The 22679-nt window shown below is 35.0% G+C and overlaps 1 protein-coding gene across 1 annotated transcript in view; it reads right to left on the reverse strand.

Annotated features, from left to right (window-relative positions):
- Positions 1-22679, reverse strand: part of CCDC102B (coiled-coil domain containing 102B) — a gene marked incomplete at its 5' end in the record, with an annotated part of 223675 nt that overhangs the window by 173412 nt on the left and 27584 nt on the right. The window contains 2 exon segments of the mRNA XM_079943339.1: positions 2823-3043; positions 4601-5222. Of these exon segments, the coding sequence (XP_079799465.1) occupies positions 2823-3043; positions 4601-5222 (843 nt within the window).

The raw sequence follows: 22679 nt of genomic DNA on the forward strand, positions 1-22679 counted from the left end.
CATGCTAATCATTGGAGCATTTTCAGTTGGCTGTACTATCTCACCAAGATTTAAAATCTCATTTTATTGAGAAAAAAAACATAACATTTAATGAAGCAAAGAAAAATAATTGAAGCATACTGCTCTTCTTATATAGAAAACAAACTAAGGAAATAAAATTGAAAGGGCAATTAAAGCTCACATTGACAGAAAGCTAACATTTTGTAAGGGACGCAGGTGCCATCTGCAGTTTAACTTTAGAACTAATTCTAAAGGCTAAAACAGCATATCAAAATATTTTACCTCACCATCTCTCTTACTTAAGACGTAATATTGCCAAAGTTCCTCTTCCTAAATGCTTAGGTACACCTAGCTCTGTACGAGGATCAGTCTTCCTGCCCTCATCTCAAATTTCCTACCTGGGAAGGTCGGTTTTTTTAAGAGATCAGAAATATACAAATTCTCAGTACATGAGCAGCTTCCAGATACTGGGTGATTATTCATCAAACTGAACAGTATGAATAATACAAATAATAGATAAACTTTAGTGTTTTAGATGAGGGGGTTCTAGTCAGTCAATGGTGGAAATGATTCCCTGAGTTCTCTAGGTTGATTCCTGTGCTCTAGTCAAGAGAAGTTTCCCACTAGCTGGGAACATAGAAAAAATTACATTCACATCTTCTCAACTCCAGCCACCCACTCACTGAGATTCCAGGAGGAAGGATTTAAAAGATTAGACAGATTTATAGTAAAAGTATATACTGTATCCTTGGGAAACATTCTCTTGTGATAGAAAAAAAGGCTTTGCCATGGCCTCATGTGGATTGCAGGCTAATGTTAATTCATGGACATATCACACCCGTGGGACTGCTTCTTAAAGAGGAGAGTGAGGAAGCAAAATGGAATCAAAGGCCCCGTTTCCCCCTTATTCTCCAGCCTGTCTTTTGTTTATATGCTGAATTTGCTGAGAACTGGGGGACTTACTTAATACTGTGGGGATTGTTCATTTATTCCAAGGAAGTCAGATATATATGTACATGTACATGTGTACAAGTGAGAGTGTAAAGACACACATGTGTATCATTAAAACTGGTACTTTGGGGAGTTTACATGCAGGAAACAGCATTTTCACATTGTTCCTATTATGTTATGTAGGTGAAGTAGCATTGTGAGTGGGTTGGAGAGAAGTCTATAACCATTAAAAAGTTAAATCCTTCAAGAAATGAAGCCCAGAGGTTAGAACTTGACTGAGACCTGTAGTTCCAGAGAAAATTAATTGTTAATATGGGTGCAGGCGTTCAATTTTATTCTCTTTTCTACTAAGGTTGATTGCCTCTGTTAGGAATTTACAATTGATGGTAGAATAATAAATATTTATTCTCTACACAGATACTTGTATTATCACAATCTGTGCATGTGGTGAGGTATAGGCAAAGAATCTGAAAAAGGGAATTAGTGGTAGGAATAAATTTCAGAGGACTTGTGGCTGACAGAAAAGGATGGGCAGATAAAGAGCTTGTAGTACTGGTGAAAGGTTTGCGTGCATACTTATCACTGTTTCAATCCATGTAAACCAGGGAAATTAAAACCATTATATAATATATAATTATATTCATACTTAGTGATAATATACATCACTCCCAGTTTTTTTTTTTTATTCTGCCCATTCAGAGTCTTATAACTAAAGAGATGGAAAAATAATTATTTTCAGATTTGGGGACCACATTTTAAAGTACATCAAATATTCCACTTATTAGTTTCTAGGGTGATCATGAGGGAACAGCAACAAAAAAACCCATATTGAGTAATTCATATTAGTGGCCACTTTCCCAGACATTGTGTTTGATCCTCATAAGAATCCAGTGAAGAGGGAAGAAGTGATGCTATGTGACTTTTAAAGCCAGGTCATTAAAATACCATTTATTTCTCTCTGTGCTTGACAGATGTTCACTTTCAACCAAGCCATTATGCCGTGTGTTAGCCAAGTGGCCACACAGATAGGCTATATACAGATGTTCCAACTGAGATCCCAGATGAGAAAAAAGATCAGCTGGCAGATATGGGAGTAAGTGAGATTTCAGATAATCCTACACTGCCCCCCGCACCTAAAGTCACCCTCGGCCCTGGAGCCATCCCAGCTGAGGTCACATGTAGCAACAGATGTGCTGTCCATAGAAATCCATGCTCAAGATTCATGAACAGAATACGTGGTGATTGTTGTCTCAATAATAATCATCATTTGTGAACTTGTTATAAAACAATAGATCATTGGAACACAGGTATCACTGTCCATATTTTTACAAAGTTGACAATAGCACACCCTTTACTAACCCAATATCGTATAGCTAGAGTATGTCAGAAGCAAGATGAATGTCCAGGTGATTTAATCAAGTCTAGTTCTCCTTCCTCTCTACTATACATGGTCAATGAATAAAGCATCTTTTTCTGTAATCAGTACCTCACAAAATTGTGAGTTTCCCCTTATGAATATTAACATATCTATTCATTTTTATTGACTCACTGAAATCTATGAATGCTGTAAAAGTTAGATAATACACAGGTTATTTTTATCATAAACATTAATAATTCAAATATAATGAGGGTGATCTACCAGAGAAGATGAGAACAAGGTTATGATAAAAAATGATAAAAATGAACCTGTTATAACTTATTTTTCAAAATTCAAAAAATGAATATAAAATTCAAACTCATTTTTCAAATATTAGTACTTAATGACTAGTCATAGGTAAAATACATTAGCAGATGGCTAGTTTAAGAGACTTAACAATGTTAAGAAGTTTGAAAAACAGACTTGGTTAAGGAAGACAATAATTAGTACTTACTCTCTTTCTTTCCATAAGATTTTTTGGAACTCATCCAAATTCACCTGCAAAGCTGAAATTTCAGGAACTCCATTCTCCAGAGGCAGATTTATTGCCTGCAGTCTTAATCCAGGTCTCACTGTACGGTTTTCAGAACCACCATTCTTGAATAAATCAGGACAATCTAGATTGAGTTTCACCTCTTCATTTAATTTTAATGGGTCAATAATCAAACCTTCTTCCTGAAAGAAAAAAAATACAAAACAATTATTATTGTTGAATTTTAAAATCCAATGTAGAAAAATCATGAAGAAAACATTTTTGAAAGGAAATAAAATGTTACGATTCAGCATCAAATTCATATTTTCACTTATTTATCATTCTCTAATAGTGTTATATGGACAAACTTTAACTTATATATTTTTAGGCTTTTTTTTCCTTTCAATGTTCTACCATATTCCAATAAAATAAATTTCCCTGCGGTCTCTTAAAATTTTCCATTTACAGTGGACTATGTTATATCTAACATACACTCCATACATCATGAAAAGCTTAACATTTTAGACGGAATTATAGAAAAGCAAGATATTAATTGATTTTATGTTTTTAGAGATGGAATTAAATAGAAAGGGGTAATAATATAAAGGGTAAATAATACAAACTATTTAAAGAGATAACATGAATTCCTAAAGTTTCCCAAAGTATGTTCCATGAGTTGTTAATAATATTTGTCAGATTTAAAAATATATATGGGGGGTGGTTCATCAACAGATAAGTGTATGCACGGCTAGATTAAAGTTTACAAACTTTTGTTATGTGCAGAATGCTCAGAAATTTCAAGATTCCAAATATACCAAGAAATTCCAAAAGTGGGTAGTGTGAAGTATTCCCTAAAGGTATTTCCCTATGGTACCCATTTTACAGGAATTAATTGTGAGGCCAGAGTCCCAAACCTTGGGAAATGTTTTAAACTACTGCATGGATAATTTAAGAGTCGCTTATTAGGGTAAATGGAGAGAAATCTCTCTAAATATCTTCTTTTAACATAAAAAAATGCTGGGGTTTTTCTTTGGCTAAAAATACTAGTAATATCAGTAATATGGACTGAATCGTGTCTTCCCTAATACCCATATGTTGAAGTCTGCACCCCCCAACCCCCAGTACCTCAGAATGTGACTATATTTGGAGACAGGGTGTTTAAAAAGGCAATTAAGTTAAAATGAGGGTCATCAGGGTGGGCCTAGTGATGGTATCCTTATAAGAAGAGAAGATGCAAACATATATATATAGGATGGATAAACAACAAGGTCCTACTGTACAGCACAGGGAACTATATTCAATATCCTGGAATAGAAAATAATATGAAAAACAATATATTTATATGTATAACTGAATCACTTTGCAATACAGTGGAAATTAACACAACATTGTAAATCAACTATACCTCAATAAAATAAATTTAAAAAAAAAAAGAAGAAGAGGAAATTTGGACACAGACACACACAGAGAAAAGGTGATGTGAAGACACAGGGAGAAGACCGCCATCTATAAGCCAAGGAGGAAGGCCTCAGCAGAAACCAGCCCTGCTGACACCTAGATCTCAGACTTGTAGCCTCCAGAACAGTGAGAAAATAAATTTCTGTCGCTAAAGCCACTCAGTCTGGGGTACTTAGTTCTGGCAGCCTAAACAAACAAATACAGTCACCACTGGTTTTGCTATTTTCTCTTCCCTCTCCATTACTATATACAGCATTCAAATATGCACATAACCTCTAAATTCTTCTGGATTTTTTTCTGACCTTACTATTTATGTTCTCCTTGGTAGGATATTCTCTCTTTCCCAAGCACTCTCTGATGGACTCACACGTTTTGGAACCAATTTGAAAGGGGTCTCTCTGTGCATAGGACACTTCTATGAAACTAGGAAGCTTCCGGTCCTGGGTGACTCTAGCTTCCAAGGCCTCTTTTTGATGTGACAAACTTTGCTTTTTTTTCAAGGCACTCAATTCCTTCATGGTCATCTCTAATTTTATTCTGAGTTGTCTTCCTTCCTCCCTGGCGCTGTTCCTTTCAGCTCGAACTTTACTCCACTTTTCTCTCCAGTTGGCCGTGCAGTCTGACCACCATCGCATGGTCTTCTCCATCTGAGCAGCTCTGGCCTTGACCTCCTCCAGTTCCCGCAGGCGAAGTTCTTCACAAATGCCCCAGTCGTTGATGTTGCAGGAATGAGCATGGGAGTTGTGAGCGGCATGAGATTGCAGCGCATGAAGGGGCAAACAGGAGCTACAGGTGTCCCTGTGGGATGAGGCAGGTGCCCCCAGGTCACACGGTGGTTTAACTGATGACTGCTGCATCTGGAAGATTTGTGTTTCTTCAATTAACCGATGAATGGAATCTAAATTCATATTTATCTTTTCAGGCCTAAAAAAAGACAGAGAACATAATTGCATTTGAATTTCCTCTGCAATTATAAGAGCAAGACCGACATTTAAAACAGAAAGTGATAAAAACAATGCATCTTCTCAACATTGTATATTTTTCTTCCCACTGTAAAAATAGAGAGGATTTTATGCATTTGTAATTATCCTCAAAGAAACAGAAATCATTCACATTTAATTTTGCCAAACGAATACAAATAAATATATAAAGATGCAACTGGGGATAGCACAGGATGTGATTTTAGGAAATCCAATTCTTTTCACGTAATATTTATTGTAACACATATTGTCCATTAACTGCTCAATGGTCCCCTTTTCCCCTGTTAACTAAAGCACAATTTGTTCAGGTGGAAGGCAGAAGCTGTTGATCTCTGGAAGGATAAGCCTCTATTCCAATCCCAGGGGCTAAATCTTGAGTGGTCTAAATCTTCCATGACAACCCCCATTTAATTCACCATTCACTGGTTTTAAAGCAGCATATGACCTGGTTCTGGCTGATGAGATGTGAGGGGAAGTCTGCTAGAAAAGTTTCCCATCTAGAAAAATGTGAAAACATCAAAATGAGAAACCCTTTTTCCTCTGCTTTCTTCCTGCTTGAACAAAGACATGATTCTGGAAGAAGGTAAGTGTAACAGCCACCCTGTAACATTAAAAATGGTGCAACAGATGGATGAAAAGAGCTTGATGTAACAATGGAGCTGCAGCATGAAATAAAGAATCCATACCTCTGGTTTCCTTGCTATGTGAGAATGATTAGCTATATTTATTTAAGCTATATTTATTATATATTTAGCTATATTTAGCTATATTTATTTAAGCTATGATTGAGTTTTCTGTTACTTGGAGTCAAAATGACATCAAAATATTTAGATATATTTAGCTATATTTATTTAAGCTATGATTGTTGAGTTTTCTGTTACTTGGAGTCAAAATGACATCTAACTGATACATGAATTAATTTCCTACTATGGTTAATATTATGATAAATTCAAAAAATAAAATATGAATAAGACATGGTCTTTATCCTTAAAGATTTTATAGTCCAGTAGATGAGACAAGCACATAAAATTTAAAATACATAATATGCCTATAAAAATATATTTATTTAATCAAATTTTTTTAGCATTGTATTATGTGTCAAATCAATGTTAGCTTCCTAGGATATGTACATGGTACTCTGGGGAGAACTGCTAAAGAAGTGATGAGCTGTTTCCTAGAAATTAAGAGGCTTCACAGACAACACTGAACAAAGTCTCAGTAATTTCAAAGCTTTAAAAATGAATTAAAAACAGCTTTCCATATAAGTAGCAAAGACAAATTAATTGGTAAATGCAAACCTTTGTTATCAGTGTGTACACCCATTACTTTATTCAATATAGCAACATAACCACATTGAGGATTTAGCAAGTGGAACATTTTCTTTAAAATAAATGCTCAAATCATGCAGGTTAATCTAAAATTAATAAAGTTCTGGGCTTCCCTGGTGGCACAGTGGTTGAGAGTCCGCCTTCCGATGCAGGGGACACGGGTTCGTGCCCTGGTCCGGGAGGATCCCACATGCCGTGGAGTGGCTGGGCCCGTGAGCCATGGCCACTGAGCCTGTGCGTTCGGAGCCTGTGCTCCGCACGGCAGAGGCCACAACAGTGAGAGGCCCGCGTACCGCAAAAAAAAAAAAAAAATAATAAAATAAAATAAAATTAATAAAGTTCTGTGGTTGTATAAGATTAGCCATTTTTATTATCAAAGAAGATTTTCTGGTGTAAATAAGCTTAGATAACATTTTGTATTCATGACATTAACTACTCCCTTTTTTTCATTTCCTCTTATATAGTTACAGATCATAAACTGTCTTTTTATGAACCATCTATTTAATCAACTGAAGGGGTTTCATGATACCAATTAAGTTACAAAATAAACTTCTATTCACTGAAAACAAGGCTATATAATATTAAATGCATATCACTTGCAGTTGTAGAAAAATACACATTTTAATAAGTGTTCTGTAGAGATGCCAAACCAATTCACTCCTTATTATAATAATATAGATTTGTGGTTGTAATTATTTTTGTTAGCATTAGTATATGCCCAATCATATTTGAATTAGTGCTGACTTGGAGCAACTGTTCTTTTCATTTACCGTAACTCAGAGAGCAATGATAATATAACTGACCAAACTTCCTGGACCATTAGTAAACCAAGACCAATATGAAAAAAAAAAAGAACAAAAGGAACTCTTAATTAGAAGCATACCAAGTATTATATGTATATATTTTTATATTTATATATATTTCACTATTTAATGAAATATTTCTTTTGGTAGAAATTCCAAAATGAAGACAGAAAAGTTATTTCAGCATATTAAACTTAAATTTAACCTTGCCATTTTTCAAAATAAATCAGTATCATAAAATTGTAATGTCTTTTAAAATGTCTAACTTTTATTTCACTAGTGTTTTGAAGACTCTATAATTAGACTCTGGTACATTGAGATCTTGCCTACCAATTAACTATGTATTTTTTCACATCTGACTAAACAAAATTGAGTTGGGTTTAATTATTTAGTCCTTGAATTTCAATAGTATTTCCTGTTCTAAAGTGTTTCTCAAGCAAGTGTAATGGGGATATTTAATCCTCATGTGTATTTATTAAAGCATTCATTTTCTCTATACATATGTACCTAATCTTCACGTTTTGTTTCAGATGACTATGAAAGTATTTTTCAGTGGTTGTAGCACAAAGCCTTTGATATATAGGAAAATATTTTAATGCGATTGACTCTGGTTTCTTATATTAATTTTTGGATTGTTTTTACCACAAAAAAAAAGAAGTGGGGAGCACAAGGAAACTCTTGGAGGTGATGGACATGTTTATTATCTTGAGCATGGTGATGGTTTCATGGGTGCACACATATGTCCAAGCTCATCAAATTGTATATATTAAATACATGCAGTATTTTATACCAATTACACCTCAATAAAGCTGTTTTTAAAAAGTTCATACAACCAGGCTACCACAATTACTGCAAGTAATTTTGAATGTAGTATATAGCCATATTAATAAAATTTGATGGGTCTACAATATGTAGGCTATATTACTAAATGTATTATTTCTTGCCAAAGAGGAGCTTAATGTGTGAGACATTGGGCTCCAGAGTCTATTGGTCCAAGTTCTGACTCTGCCACTTTCTAGGTAGCTGAAAGTAGAAAAACCACATAAATTGCCTTTGACTCATATCCTTATTTGTGAAGGAAAACAGAATCATCATGTACCTCACTGAGTTCTTGTGACCATTAAGTGGGAAAATGCCTACAGATTGGCTAGCAATTCTTCTCAGTGCTATACAAGTCACTAGTATGTCACCTTGGACTATTGTACTATTTAATTTTTTTCAGTATCATTCCTCTCTTTTGAAAGAGAAATGCTGTACTTAAAAAATAGGGATAGCAACAGATAAATGTGATTTCGAAAAAAGAAAGCTCTGAATTTCATGTAATAAGGGTACAATCTCATTTTTATATCATATTAATATTATTCAGTACTATTATTATCTCCATCCCAGATATGAAGAAACTAGGGCTTAGGGTTCTAACGTAGCCAGCCCAAGTCAGACACTAAGAAGGAGTCAACCCACAGAAAACAAATTTATGGTTACCAAAGGGGAAAGGGAGGTGGGGGAGGGATATTAGGAGTATGGGATTAACAGATACAAACTACTATACATAACACAGATAAGCAACAAAGATTTACTGTATAAAATACCTTATGATAACTTATAATGGAAAATAATCTGAAAAAAATTATATATATAACTGAATACTTTTCTGTATATCTAAAACTAACTCAATATTGTAAATCAACTATACTTTATTAAGAAAAAAATTTTAAAAATAAAAGAAAGGATAAAGAAAAAAGAAGGGGTCAATCCAGTTTGGGAATTGAGGAAATTTGAACCCAGGGCCAATGCCTCTCCGTATCAAAACTCTCCAGCTTCAAAATACCTATTTCCACTGTAGTGAGATCACCTTTTAGATTATTTCATAAATACATTTGACAGAGTCTCATGCTGGATATTTTTACGTTCAGGTATCTCCCATTAAATCAAACTACAAGTAGTCAACTGATCCTGACATTGCATTTTGAGTCAATTCAATCTCCTCCTCATTGCTTAGAGGACCTGCAAGGTCTAGGCTTGTCCTTCCCTCCATGCTTCCGCCACCCTGGTGTGTCTGTACCTTGTACAAACCTCACCTCAGTGATCTCCTTTGTGCAATCTGATTGCTACGCAGGTGCACTCTCCCCTCTCTCCACACACCCAGCTCCTCCTGGCTTCCCATCCTTCAGGTAGCAGCTGCTGGGACCTATGCTTGACTCTCCTCCGTCCCCTGGAGGCCCTACATCTGAGGCCCTCCCTCTGGCCTCCTCTGGATAGTGAACAAAATAGACATGGCTTCTGCCATCCTGAGACCTTGCTAACTACCAATAGCAATAAATCAAGCTAACACCAATTTTAACTGTCTTTGAAAGAAATAACCAGTGTGTTGTGATTTAACACATACCTATATACTGAGAGAAGTCTCTCTGAAGTGTTATCAGAAGCATGAGGTGGACCAGAAATAAAAGCATTTTTGGCATAAGTTACAACATCAGGGCAGAACAAAATAGGGTCCAAAGGGATTTTTGTTTTATTGTTTATATGTATTGCTTTCCATTAACCTATAGGAAATGAATTTTATATGAAACCCTTCTTAGTTTTTTTTCTAAGACACACAGGACCTCTAATGCATATGCAATAATGTTAATAAAAGCCATAGCAAGGAGAAAATAGATTAATACAGATATAAAACATAATGCTAAGGAATAATTTACTATAGATATGACACCATACACTGTGATAGAAAGAGAAAAAGAAGGATCAGTTTTTAATATTCAGGAAAGTAAAACATCATATTGTATTTTAAAATGTGGCCTGTCAAACATGCATAAGTGATTAGTATAAAAACACATGCATTTTGCATGGGTCAATGCAGAAAAATACAATATATTTTAGGAATGTTTTGCAAGAGAACACTAAATATTAAACGTGAAGACTGCAGCTGTGATAGTAAGTGAAATAATTACAATGAATGGCCATATGACATCACATCGATATAGGTCAAGCTTTGCCCACAGTGTTTTAAAAATATTATATTTTAAAAATCCATACATGGTGGCAAATTATACAGACAGTTATAGTCTACATTTGCTGATGTGAATGTGAGATTCTGCAATCATGTAGAGGCAGGAAACACTTGCACAAAAAAGGCAGCTAAACAATATAAAACTTGTGCAAGTTGCCATTTATTTAAAGTTTAGATACTTTATTTTCTAAAAGTATAAAATAAGCACAAATGCAAACGTTTTGTCAATAAAACGTGTATATTTATGTTTTCCAAGAGTCATTATTGAATTTAAATTGCATTATCTGATCAGATAGAAATTATCTTTATTTTAAAGAACTGGAATTCATGTGATAAGCCCTGGCTTTTTTTAGCCGACTCTTCATTGATTCCTATCTTTTTAACTTCTTACTATTACCTAGAATTATTGAAGCCATGTATCACTGTTTTAAATTAATGCGATGTCTTTTCTTTAGTCTAGGTTTCCAGGAAAATTATTTGGGAAAAATAATGTTCCTTAGATAATGCTTAATAATAAAAAATTAACCTCATTTCTTATAAAATAAACTATTTCAGAATTAAACTATTTCAGAATAATCTCTCCACATAGCATCTTGATGTTATCGCTACATTTCCAGACAATAGCAATGTTTCCTATGCTTTTAGAGGCTAAGAAACGAATTGCTACATTAAAATAATAACCTTTTGGGCTTCCCTGGTGGCGCAGTGGTTGGGAGTCCGCCTGCCGGTGCAGGGGACGCGGGTTCGTGCCCCGGTCCGGGAGGATCCCGCGTGCCGCGGAGCGGCTGGGCCCGTGGGCCATGGCCGCTGGGCCTGCACGTCCGGAGCCTGTGCTCCGCGGCAGGGGAGGCCACGGCAGTGAGAGGCCCGCGTACCGCAAAAATAATAATAATAATAACCTTTTAGGTCATAGGTAAAATGATCAGTCTTACTTCTTCAAGAATATGAACGAAGGAGTAAAGAAAGATCCAAAATCCACAATCCATGTTATAAAGTACCAATGTATCATTTGTAATGAGCCTTGGAAAAATAAAATTTCTGTTTTTTGGCAGGCTGATCACCTTGAAGCTTTTATAGTGCTTTGCCTGCCAAGCACAAACTTAGGTTCAGATAATTTAGAATTTCTTGGAGGATATAACATAATTTAACTATTCTTGTGTGGTACTTGGGGTGTCAATCAGGTTCAAGAAAGTTCTGTTTTACAATATTCCTGACATGTTTCACCAGTGAACAGATCTTACGACAGAAAGATATTTCATCTAAGATTTGCGTTTACAGCTTAAGTATATTTCTTCTAACAGTACATATAAAATCTGTGCTACTTACTACCGATTTGTATGGGAGCCTGACACTTGTTGAATTCCTTAGCACTTTTTAATATTTATGTTAATTTCAAGGTTTCAGTGAAGAAAACCACAAACTATCCCAGTTTTCTCATGCAATCTAATCCAACTTAATCTTGCCAAAATATCCATTGAGACCTTAAGCCAAAAGTTGACATTAGTATTAGCTGTGGTAGAACTATAAAGCCCAGTTGAATCTTATTTTCATGTAAGAATAATCTTGCTACAATTTCCAGGTGGCTAACAGTCAGGGTGCACATTTTATTAGAAAGAACAGCAAAAACATTGTCATGTCAAAGATCCTACCACTTTCCAAAGCTGGGCAGGTGGCCCTGAAGCTGGAATTTACGTTGCTGTGCTTACACCATTTTGTGTAATTTCACAGAGATTAAATAATGTAGAGGACCATAAAACTGTGTCCATAAATATTAGAAAATTAAAATCCAGAAGAGCACACAGCCAACAACTCAAAATTATAATTATTAAGTCATAATGTGAGACGAATGACCCTATGAAATAACTCCTATCACAGTTTCACGACAAACCACGTGGTGCTGAGAGGACCTATGCTTTCCGTTCTTTTTTCTGTTTGTTCTTTATTGAAAAGGCGTTCACTTGTTAACATTATAAATTTTCTTTAATATTGAATTCATCAACATTTTCCAATATGTATGTCCATTTTAGGGTTGCAGTGAACAAAACCACAAGCCATCCCAATTCTTCTATGCATTTCCTAAGCAAAATGCCTAAGCCACCCACCCCATTCACACGTGCTCTTAAAGAATGTGTGCAGCTAAGTCCGAAATTCTTCATAGATCTGGTTACATTTTGTCCTGAACGAGAGAAAGTTCTTTTCATGTCAGTATGTTTCAGTAATGTTTTCTCACACCCATTTGATGGAATGTGTATGTAGCTGCCAAGCTATTCTACGTCAGCTGACTGGCAAGTTTTCACAGGCTTAATAATGAAGTTTGGAGAATATAACCCAAATGACTGTCATATTTACTTTTGAAATGCAGTTATAAAAGATTTTAATAAAAATATTTATTCTTAAAGTCTGTTCAATTTTCCTGACAGTACATTCTTTACATTAATAATACAAATTGACTGAAATGTATTCCACATCAAAAAGCTAAGAGAAAAAAAAAATTGATATCAGAAGTAGAAACGTTCCAATGTATTTAGATATTTGTGAGCTATACTTATGAATAATATTTCCAAATACTTGGTTTCACTCACCCTACTTCTTACTAAAGCAAAGCAATAGTCACATAAAGGCATGTATGATATTGTTTGTGAAGCTTTACTTCTTACGCATGATCTGGAATTTAATTATCAGTGTAAAGAGCTTAAAATTGGTGGCAGAGATAAAAATTCACCCTTTTGAATGATCAGATCAAAGAAAAAGTCTTTAAAAAGCCCAGCTACCCCAAATCACAAGAGTATTGGTTCATCATATGCTATAGAGAGCATACAGAAAAGATGGGGCAAGACAGGTTTCATTCCGGACAAGAGAAAGACCGGATTTAAGGAACCAACACCCCCCAGAGTTCAAGAGGTAACTTGGCAGCCCTTGGGTTTGCAGCTACTCTTTGTAAGAGCTAATGAGGGCCTCATACCCAAAATATTTGCCACAGTAATCTTCAGAAGTTTCAAAATTACTACCCCGCAACAAGAAGTTGTGTAAGACTGTCATCTTTGCCTTGATGGTCAAGTAAAACAACATTTTAAATACAGAAGTTAGTATTTATTTATTCAGTATAATCATTAGACAGTGTCATGATAAAACGCATTTAAGTTGAGCTCAGGGGCAGTAGACAATTCTGCAAATAATCAACACAGTAAAGGTGGTATATTAGTTTCCTATTTCCCCTGTAGCAAATTACCACAAACTTAATGGCTTAAAACAACACAGACTTATTATGTTACATTTCTGAAGTTCAGAAACCCCAAATGAATCTCTCTGGACTAAAATCAAGGTGTTGGTAGGGCTGGTTTCTTCTAGAGGATCTGAAGGGAGAATCCATATCTAAAGGCAACTGCATCCCTTGGCTCGTGGCCCCTTCCTCACATCACCCCAATCCTTTGTTCCCATCATCACCTCTATTACTAACACTGATCCTCTCTCCTTTTATAAGGACCCTTGTGATTATATTGGCCCTGCTTGGATAATCCACAATAATCTCCCCATCTCAAAATGCTTAAGTTAATCACACCTGCAAAGTCTCTTTTACCATACTGTATAAGATACCTTACTGCAGCTTCTCTGGAGATTAGGGGTTAGGATGTGGGCACCTGGGCTGGGGGCATTAGTCAGCCAACAACAGGTGACATAGTGGAAAGACATTGAACTTTGAAACAACAAAATATGAGTTCAAATTCTTGGTTTGTCATTTACCACCTTGTGACCTTAGCAACTTAATTAACCTTTGTGATAAAGCTTCTTCATCTATCAAATGGGGATAGTAATAGTTTTGTAATAAGTTGTTTCAAGAGTGTCACATGAATTTTCCCTCAATACTGGATCATTCTCTTTAGCACACCAATTGCAACATTACCACCTTCCTCACCAAGTAAATATCCCATTTCCCTGCACCCATAACAAAAGAGACAATGTAACTAATGTGTTAGCTCCTCTGCTTTCATCCCCTCACATCCCATTTGCTCATCAACCCATTTCAACTGGAAATCTGCACACTCCATTCCACAGAAATTCCACTTGTCAAGGTCACAAATGACCTCAAATCGGATATTCATCTTTTTCCCTTGCCTATGTTGACTTCAGTAATATTCAAAACTGCTGAAAATTCCTTGCTTTTAAAACACATGTGTCTTTTGTTTTCCTTATCACCACACCCTTCTGATTATTCCATCACCTCCTCCTTCTTGGTCTCCTTTGTTTCTCCCTACTGTTCCTCCCTAAATATTAGAGAGTCCAAAGCTTGATGACACTAGTGAGAATGTCTTTGCCATTGACTGCCAAATTCATATCTCCAGTCCCTCAATTGGTCCTGAGCTCTAGATTAATGTAGTATTTTCTCTATATCTCCACTTGGGTGTCTAATAGGAATCTCTACCTCCACCTTAACATTGACCAAATAGAAATCTTGATCCTCAGCCCTCTGCAAATTTGTTTTTTCCCATTGCTAACATCACAGTAAATGGCAACACCATCCATCCAACAGCTCAAGTCAAAAACCTAGTTTCTCTCTGACCCACATTTAGTCAGCAAGTTCTATTGCCTCATTTCTTCAAGTTACTTGCTAGATCCATGTACTTCCATCCACCTTCGTTGTCTCTGTCTTGTGGAAACAATCCCCACCCATCTCAACATTACTGCTACTGAAATGTCTATTAACACTTCTATCTATTTGGTATGCATCAGCCAAAGAAACCTTTAAAAAAATTAAATAAAAATATATAACTCTCTAATTAAACTTACTAATGCCTCCCTATAACAATTAGAATAAAATGAAAACTTCTAACCACAGTCTCAGTTTCAAATGATCTAACACCAGCCTCCCTCCAGACCTCAATTCCTACCACGCCAGCCCTTCTCTGCCTTCCCTGCTTGCTCTGGTCAAGCTGACTTTCTTCCTATTCTTTGAAGAGGCCGTGCTCATTCCTGCCTTGGGACCTGTGAGTGGAATGCTCTTCCCTCAATTCTTGGATTTTAATATGTTCTGCTCTGAGTATTTAAAATTTTAAAGGCAATGAAGGTTCAAACTAAGAGGGTAAAATGCTAACAGTAGAATTTCAAGCATCAACCTTCCAATGTATAATAAAATGTGTATAATAAAACAATTTTTGAAACACTTTTAATGTACATCTTACATGATGCTTATGGAAGTTCTGTTTGGTAGGTATGGGTGCCTGGACCAATGTCAAGAAATCTGAGAAGTGGCAGAGACAGGACTTAATTTAGATCTTTCATCTCAAAGTTTAGCACTATTGCCACTATACCGAATTGTTTCTTTCACAAATGTTCAGGATAAATATCAGCATCCTGACCCAAACACCACAGCAAAGCGTGTTGTCTCATTGCCTCTTAATTTAAGGAAAGCGAGGGCTTGGGGGAAGAATTTAGTTTCAACCCATCAAAGCATCCAGAAGGCTACAGAATTTATCAGCCAATTGTTTCTTATAACAGAAAGATCTAAATGCTAGGAAAGGGCTTCCCTGGTGGCACAGTGGTTGAGAGTCCGCCTGCCGACGCAGGGGACACGGGTTTGTGTCCTGGTCCGGGAAGATCCCACATGCAGCGGCTCGGCCGGGCCCGTGAGCCATGGCCGCTGAGCCTGCGCATCCGGAGCCTGTGCTCCGCAACGGGAGAAGCCACAACAGTGAGAGGCCCGTGTACTGCAAAAAAAAAATTTTTTTTAATAAAAATAAAAAAATAAATGCTAGGAAGCCTGGGTGAAGAAGAAGGTTGTGGCACGAACACTTCTTGCCCTGTTCTCACAACCTTAGTCTCAGAGCAAGATTTTCTTTTGGAGCCCAGCTTTCCCGCATCAACATAGCATTAAAGTGCCTGTTCAAAAGAAGAAAATTAAGGAATTTAGGTCTCAGTACCCTGAAGGTGCTTTCCCAAGCCACCTCAAAAAATGTATACCACATACATGAGTGTGTATGCATATACATGTGTGTGTACGTGTGTATATACACAATGTACATATACATATCTATACAAATAGAAAATACACATTTTAACTGGGTTGTGTATGATTTTAATAGTATTTAGCAGATTGAACTACACTTTTGTGTGTATTTAGGAATGTCAACAGTACTTGGTGAAAATAATTCCTTCATGGCAAAATACTCTTCTGTTTTTGCTACAATTACACAGCAGCAAAGACTTAAGGGAAAATTATAGTTACTTTCAATGTATTTTGGATATAAATTTCTGTTTCATTATTGTTTCCAAGGTTCATGTAACATACTTATAAAGTCTTTTTCAGATTCAAAAAATATAAATCATCTGCATAGACTATCACATTCTCAGTAAATGTTTATTTCATTATAGACCATGAATTAATAATCACTAACATACACTAAGATTATATTTTTACATCCAAATCATACATGCTTACTAAGCATGGTTTATGCTATGATAGAAAAGAGCAGGGCCTATTTTAAAAGACTAGACTTTTAAAAATTATTTGATAGGTCTGGTCAAGTAGAGGCAGATGTACAGTTGAAATAGTTCACTGAACATTCATTTCTGTTAGATAGTAAGTGGTAAGATAAAAAAATATTTTTAAGAATTACTAAGAAAACTAACAAATTTCCAAAATCAAGTACACCTTAAGAATAAAATAATTTATTGACTCTGAGTTAACATTAACCAGAATTATTTTCAATGCCACTGATTAACCTTCAACTCTGTATTTATGGCATTTAGATTCAAAATGAGAAAACTTCTTGGCATTGTACAGAATCTACACATTATTGTTGTATGCTGAAATCCAAACTGAAATTTTTGGTTTGTGACGTAGTCTAATCTTGCTAAAAGATCCCTGAAAGAAGTAGTTCAAGAGAGTTCTCAGACATCAAATATAAAAAAGAAACGAATAAAAGCAGCCTAACATATTAAATTATAAACATATGGATGGAATTTCCTTTAAACTACTCTTGAGTCTAAACCTTAAGGGTAAAGAATTTAAAAAAAAACATATTTGAGGTTTCCATAACACAAAACACTTGAAAAGTTAGGGGATTCAACTACTCCAAAGACAGAAGAGATTTCTACTCTAATATTGAGTAAACTGAACCTTCTCTCCTACTATTTTGAAATACCTGTACTCTACAATTAAAATGTCAATCCTTATTACGTAGCCTTGTAATAAATATTAATGAATATATATATTAGTTGAGAGGTTTTTATTTATTATTTGTTTTTACATTCTGGAGCCAGAAATACTTAGAGATGAAGAGAAAATGCAAAATAAGAAAGGTACATACTTTATAATTGAATTTTTACTGAGATAACTGTAAATTCACATGCAGTTGTAGGAATAATACCAAGAAATCCATGAACATGTTAGCCAGTTTCTCCCAGTGATGACATCTTCCAAAACTATGTACAATGTCCCAGTCAGGATATTGAGATCAATACAGTTCACTGAACTTATTCAGATTTTCTCAGTTTAACTTGTATCCATTTGGTTTGTCTATATATTTTTTCTATACAATTTTATCATACGTATGGGTTTGTGTATCCACCACTCCAGTAAAGACAGAACCCACAGTCTTCATGTTCCCTCACCCTGTCACTAATCCCTGGAAACCACTAAATTATCTCCATTTCTAAATTTTCTCATTTCTAAAATTTTCTCATCACAAAAATATTATGGAAGTTTAATAATGCATCATGCAATCTTTACAGATTGGCTGTTTCACTCATTCACTCTGCATAGTACTCTGGAAATCATCCAAGTTGTTGCAAGTATACATATTCTGCTTTGGGGGTTTTGTGTTCATTGCTGAGGAGTATCCCATGGTAGGTAAGTGCCACGGTTTGTTGAACCTGCTAACCTATTGAAAGACATCTGATGTGTTTTCAGTTTTTGGCTATAGAAACAAAACAGCTATAAACATTGATATAATGGTTTTGCATGAACATAACTTTTCATTTCTCTAGTATAAATGTCCATGAGTTCAACTGTTGGGAAATAAAGTAATTGCATGTTTAGTGTTATAAGAAACTGGCAAAGTGTTTTCCAGAGTCACTATACCATTTTACATTTTCATCCTCTCCAGCATAAGCGTTGTCACTATTTTTTTCATTTTAGCCATTCTGATAGGCATATCTCAGTGTGGTTTTAATTTGCATTTCCCTGATAGCTAAAAATGTATTTTTATGTGTTTACATACTATAATGTATATCATTTGGGGTGAAATGTCCTTTCATGTGTCTTAGCCATTTCTAATTGAATTTTTGGTTTTTGCTATTAGGTTTTCAGAGATACAGTCATTTGTCAGATACATGGTTTGCAAATATTTTCTCCCAATATGTATTTTCTCTTTTCATTCCCTAAACATGGCCTTTCACAGAGCAACAGTTTTTAATTTAGATGGTGTTCAATTTACCAATTTTTTGGTGGATTGTGCTTTTGGTGTCCAATCTAAGAATTCTTCACCTAGCTCTAGATCCCAAAGATTTTCTCCTACATCTTTTTATAAACGTGCAAAGTGGAATGTTCTACAATTAAGTCCATGTTGAGTTAATGTTTGTATCACATGTGAGGTTTAGGACAAGTATCCGTTTTCACCTGTAGAGGTCCAATTGTTCCAACACCATTTGTTGTCAGGTTATCCTTCCTTCATTGAATTTCTTCTGCATCTTTGTCAAAAATCACGTGAGCATATTTGTTTGGGTCCATTTCTGGGTTGTCTATTCTGTTCCGTTAATCTATGTGTCTATTGCTCCCCATCTACTTGGGGAGCAATAAACACTATCTTGATTATTGTACTATGTAGTGAGACAATACCTGGTGGAGTGATTCCTCCCACTTTATTCTTCTTTGTCAAGACTGCTTTAACTATTCTAGAGCTTGTGCATTTCTTTATAAACTTTAAAACAATCTCATCTATGTGTACAAAAAAAACTTACTGGGTTTTGATGAAAATTGCATGAAACCAATACATCAGTTTGGGGAGAAGTAAAATCTTTATTATACTGAGTCTTCAAACCTATGGACACAGCATGCCTCTCCATTTATTTAGATCTTTGGATTCTTTCAGCAGAAGTTTGCAATTATCAATATACAGGGCCTATATATGTTTTAGGTTGCATTTTCTTTGGAGTGATTATAAATGATATTGTGTTTTTTGTTTATTTTTTCATGCATTTATATCAGTATATAGAAATGCAATTGATTTTTGGTGTGGTGCTCTTGTATACTGCAAACTTGCTGAACTCACTAATTCTAACAGTTTTGCTTTGGGTTTTGCAAATTTCTTGGCATTTTTCTATATAGACAGTCATGCCATCTGTAAATGGGAACAGTTTTGTAACTTCCTTTTTGATCTAAATGCCCTTTATTTCTTTTTCTTGCATTGTTGCAGTGGCTAGAACTTCCAGTGCTATGTTAAATAAAAGAGCAGACATTCTTTCCATGTTCCCAATCTTAGGGGAAAAGCATTCAATCTTTCAGCGTTAAGCGTGATAATAGTTGTAAAGTTTTTTTCCAGGTGCTTTTTATCAAGTCGAGGCATTCCTCTCCATTCTTAGATCGCTGAGACTTTTTTCTATCATGAATGAATGTCGAATTGTATCAAATGCTTTTCTGTATCAGTTGATATAATTATATGGTGTTTATTCTTTAGCCTGTTGGTATAGGAAATTACACTGATTGAGTTTCAAATGTTGGAAGTCTTGTATATCTGGAATAAATTCCTTTTGGTCATTGTGTATAATTATTTGTAACATTTTTGAATTTGTCATGGTATGATGTTGTTGAAGATTTTTACATAAGTTCATGCAAGATATCAGACTACAGTTTTCTTTTTTTGTACTGCCTTTGTCTGGTTTCAGGATCAGCATAATAATGGCTTTAAAAAATTAGGTTGGAAAATATTCCCTCTTTTATATTTAGGAAGAACATGTGTAAAATTGGTATTGATACTTTAAATATTTGGTAGTACTATGATCCAAATGTTTGTGTCCTCCCCAAAATTATATGTTAAAATCCTAGCGCTCCGTGTGATGGTATTAGGAGGAGGGGCCTTTGCAAGGTACTTAAGTCAGGAGCCCTCCTGAATGGGATTAGTGCCTTTATATAAAAGGCCCCAAGAGCTTGCTTACCCCTTCCACAAGTGAGGACACAGTGAAAAAGCACCAGCTATGAATCAGAAAAGGACCTCACCAAAATGCAACCATTATGGCACCTTGATCTTGGACTTCCCAGAGTCTAGAATGGTAAGAAATAAATGTCTATGTTGTTTATAAGCTACACATTCTGTGGTATTTCGTTATGGTAGCCTGAACAAAAGAATTCTCCAGTGAAGCTATATAGACATGGCAATTTCATTTTTGGAAAATTTTTAGTCATAAATTCAAATTTCTTTAATGTTTGTTAGACTTCAACTATTGTCTTTCATCTTGGTTGACTTTTGATATTTTATGGTTTTAAGGAATTGATTCACACCTTCTAGGTTGTCAATTTATGAACATAAAGGTGCTTAATAATATTCCCTTATTTTCCTCATAATGACTGCAGGATGTGTAGTGATGTCTCCTATTTTAATCTTGATGTTCGTGATTTATGTCTACTCTCTTTTCCTTTTTGTCAGTATTGGTAAATGTTTATCAAATACTCTTGATTTTTTTGAAGAACGAGCTTTTAGTTCATTGATTTTCTCTATTGAGAAATACAGAATTTCCTGTTTTTAATTTCATTGATTTTCCTGTTTTTAATTTCATTGATTTTCTCTATTGAGAAATAGAGAATTTCCTGTTTTTAATTTCATTGATATCTGCTTATACCTTTATTATTTCCTTCTTTCTTCTTTTTTGGGTATATTTTGCTCTTCTTTTTCTAGTTTCTTCAGGTAGAAACTTACATTACTGTTTTGAGACCCTTCCTTGTTTCTAATGTAAGAATTTAGTTCTACAAGTTTCCTTCTCTGCACTGCTTTAGTTGCCCCACAAATATTTGATGTTATATCTTCATTTAATTCACTTCTGTATAATTTTTATTTCCTTTGAGAAATCCTCATTGACCCATGGATTATTTAGACATGCACTATTTAATTTCTACTTCTTTAGAAATATTTCTATTGTTGATTTTTAGTTGATTTCACTATGGTAAGAGAACATACCTGCATGATTTCAATTTTTTGAATTTGTTGAAGATTTTTATTTTTGGCTTAGGATTTGGTCTATCTTGGTTAACATTCCACAGCACTTGAAAATATGTATATTCTGCATTTGGGGGGTGGAATGTTCTATATATGATAATTAGATCATTTTGGTTGATTATCTAGATCTTCTATATCTTTGTTCATTCTCCATCTAGTAATCTGCTAGATCCATCAGTTAACTCATCAGTTGCTTAGAGGGGTTGTAGAAGTCCTCAATTTTTGATCTATCTCTTTCTCCGTTCAGCTCGATCAGGCTTTGCTTCACCTATTTGGAGACTGTGTTGTTTTGATGTACATTCATTTAGGCTTGTGATGTATTCCTAATGGACTGATAAATTTCCCTCCTTGCCTAGGTCTATGGTGGTTTTTTGTTTGTTTGGTTTGGTTTGTTCTGCTATGAAATACCTTCTCTGACATTAATGTACCACCCTAGCTTTAAAAACAAAAAAAAGGTTTGGATGGTGTATTTTTTCCATTCATTTTTCAAGTTATTTATGTCACTGAATTTGAAATGAATTTTTTGTTAAATTAGTTAAATTTCTTGTTGAACACTATAGTATATAGTGTGCTCATGTTTTTTTGTTTTGTTTTGTTTGTCTTATCCATCCTGCCAATCTCTGTCTAATTGCTGTATTTAAGCCACTTACATTTGAGGTAATTATTGATATGTTGGACCTTAAGTCTAAGCAATTTTATTATGTTTTCTGTTTGTTTCCTCTGTTTCATTCCTTTCTCTTCTTTGTTTTCCTATAGGCCATTTGAACATTTCTTAGGATTCCATCTGCTTGATGTATCTGTAGAATTTTTGACTGTTCATACACTCACTTCATACAGTTTTCATACTGGTTGCTCTGGGAATAAAAATAGACCGATGTGATATCATAGTCTACTGGAATTAATGTTTCACCACGTTAAGTGAAGTGAGGAAAAATTCTGTTTAGGTCCTTTTACCGCCTCTGTTCTTAAACATCACTTTCTTGAGTATAAGATGGTGTTGTAATTATCATTTCAATCATCAAATGTGATTTACAAAACCTATGAGGAGAAAGACATCCT

The sequence above is a fragment of the Stenella coeruleoalba genome, assembly GCF_951394435.1.
Source record: "Stenella coeruleoalba genome assembly, chromosome: 14".
NCBI classification, from domain to species: Eukaryota; Metazoa; Chordata; class Mammalia; order Artiodactyla; family Delphinidae; genus Stenella; species Stenella coeruleoalba.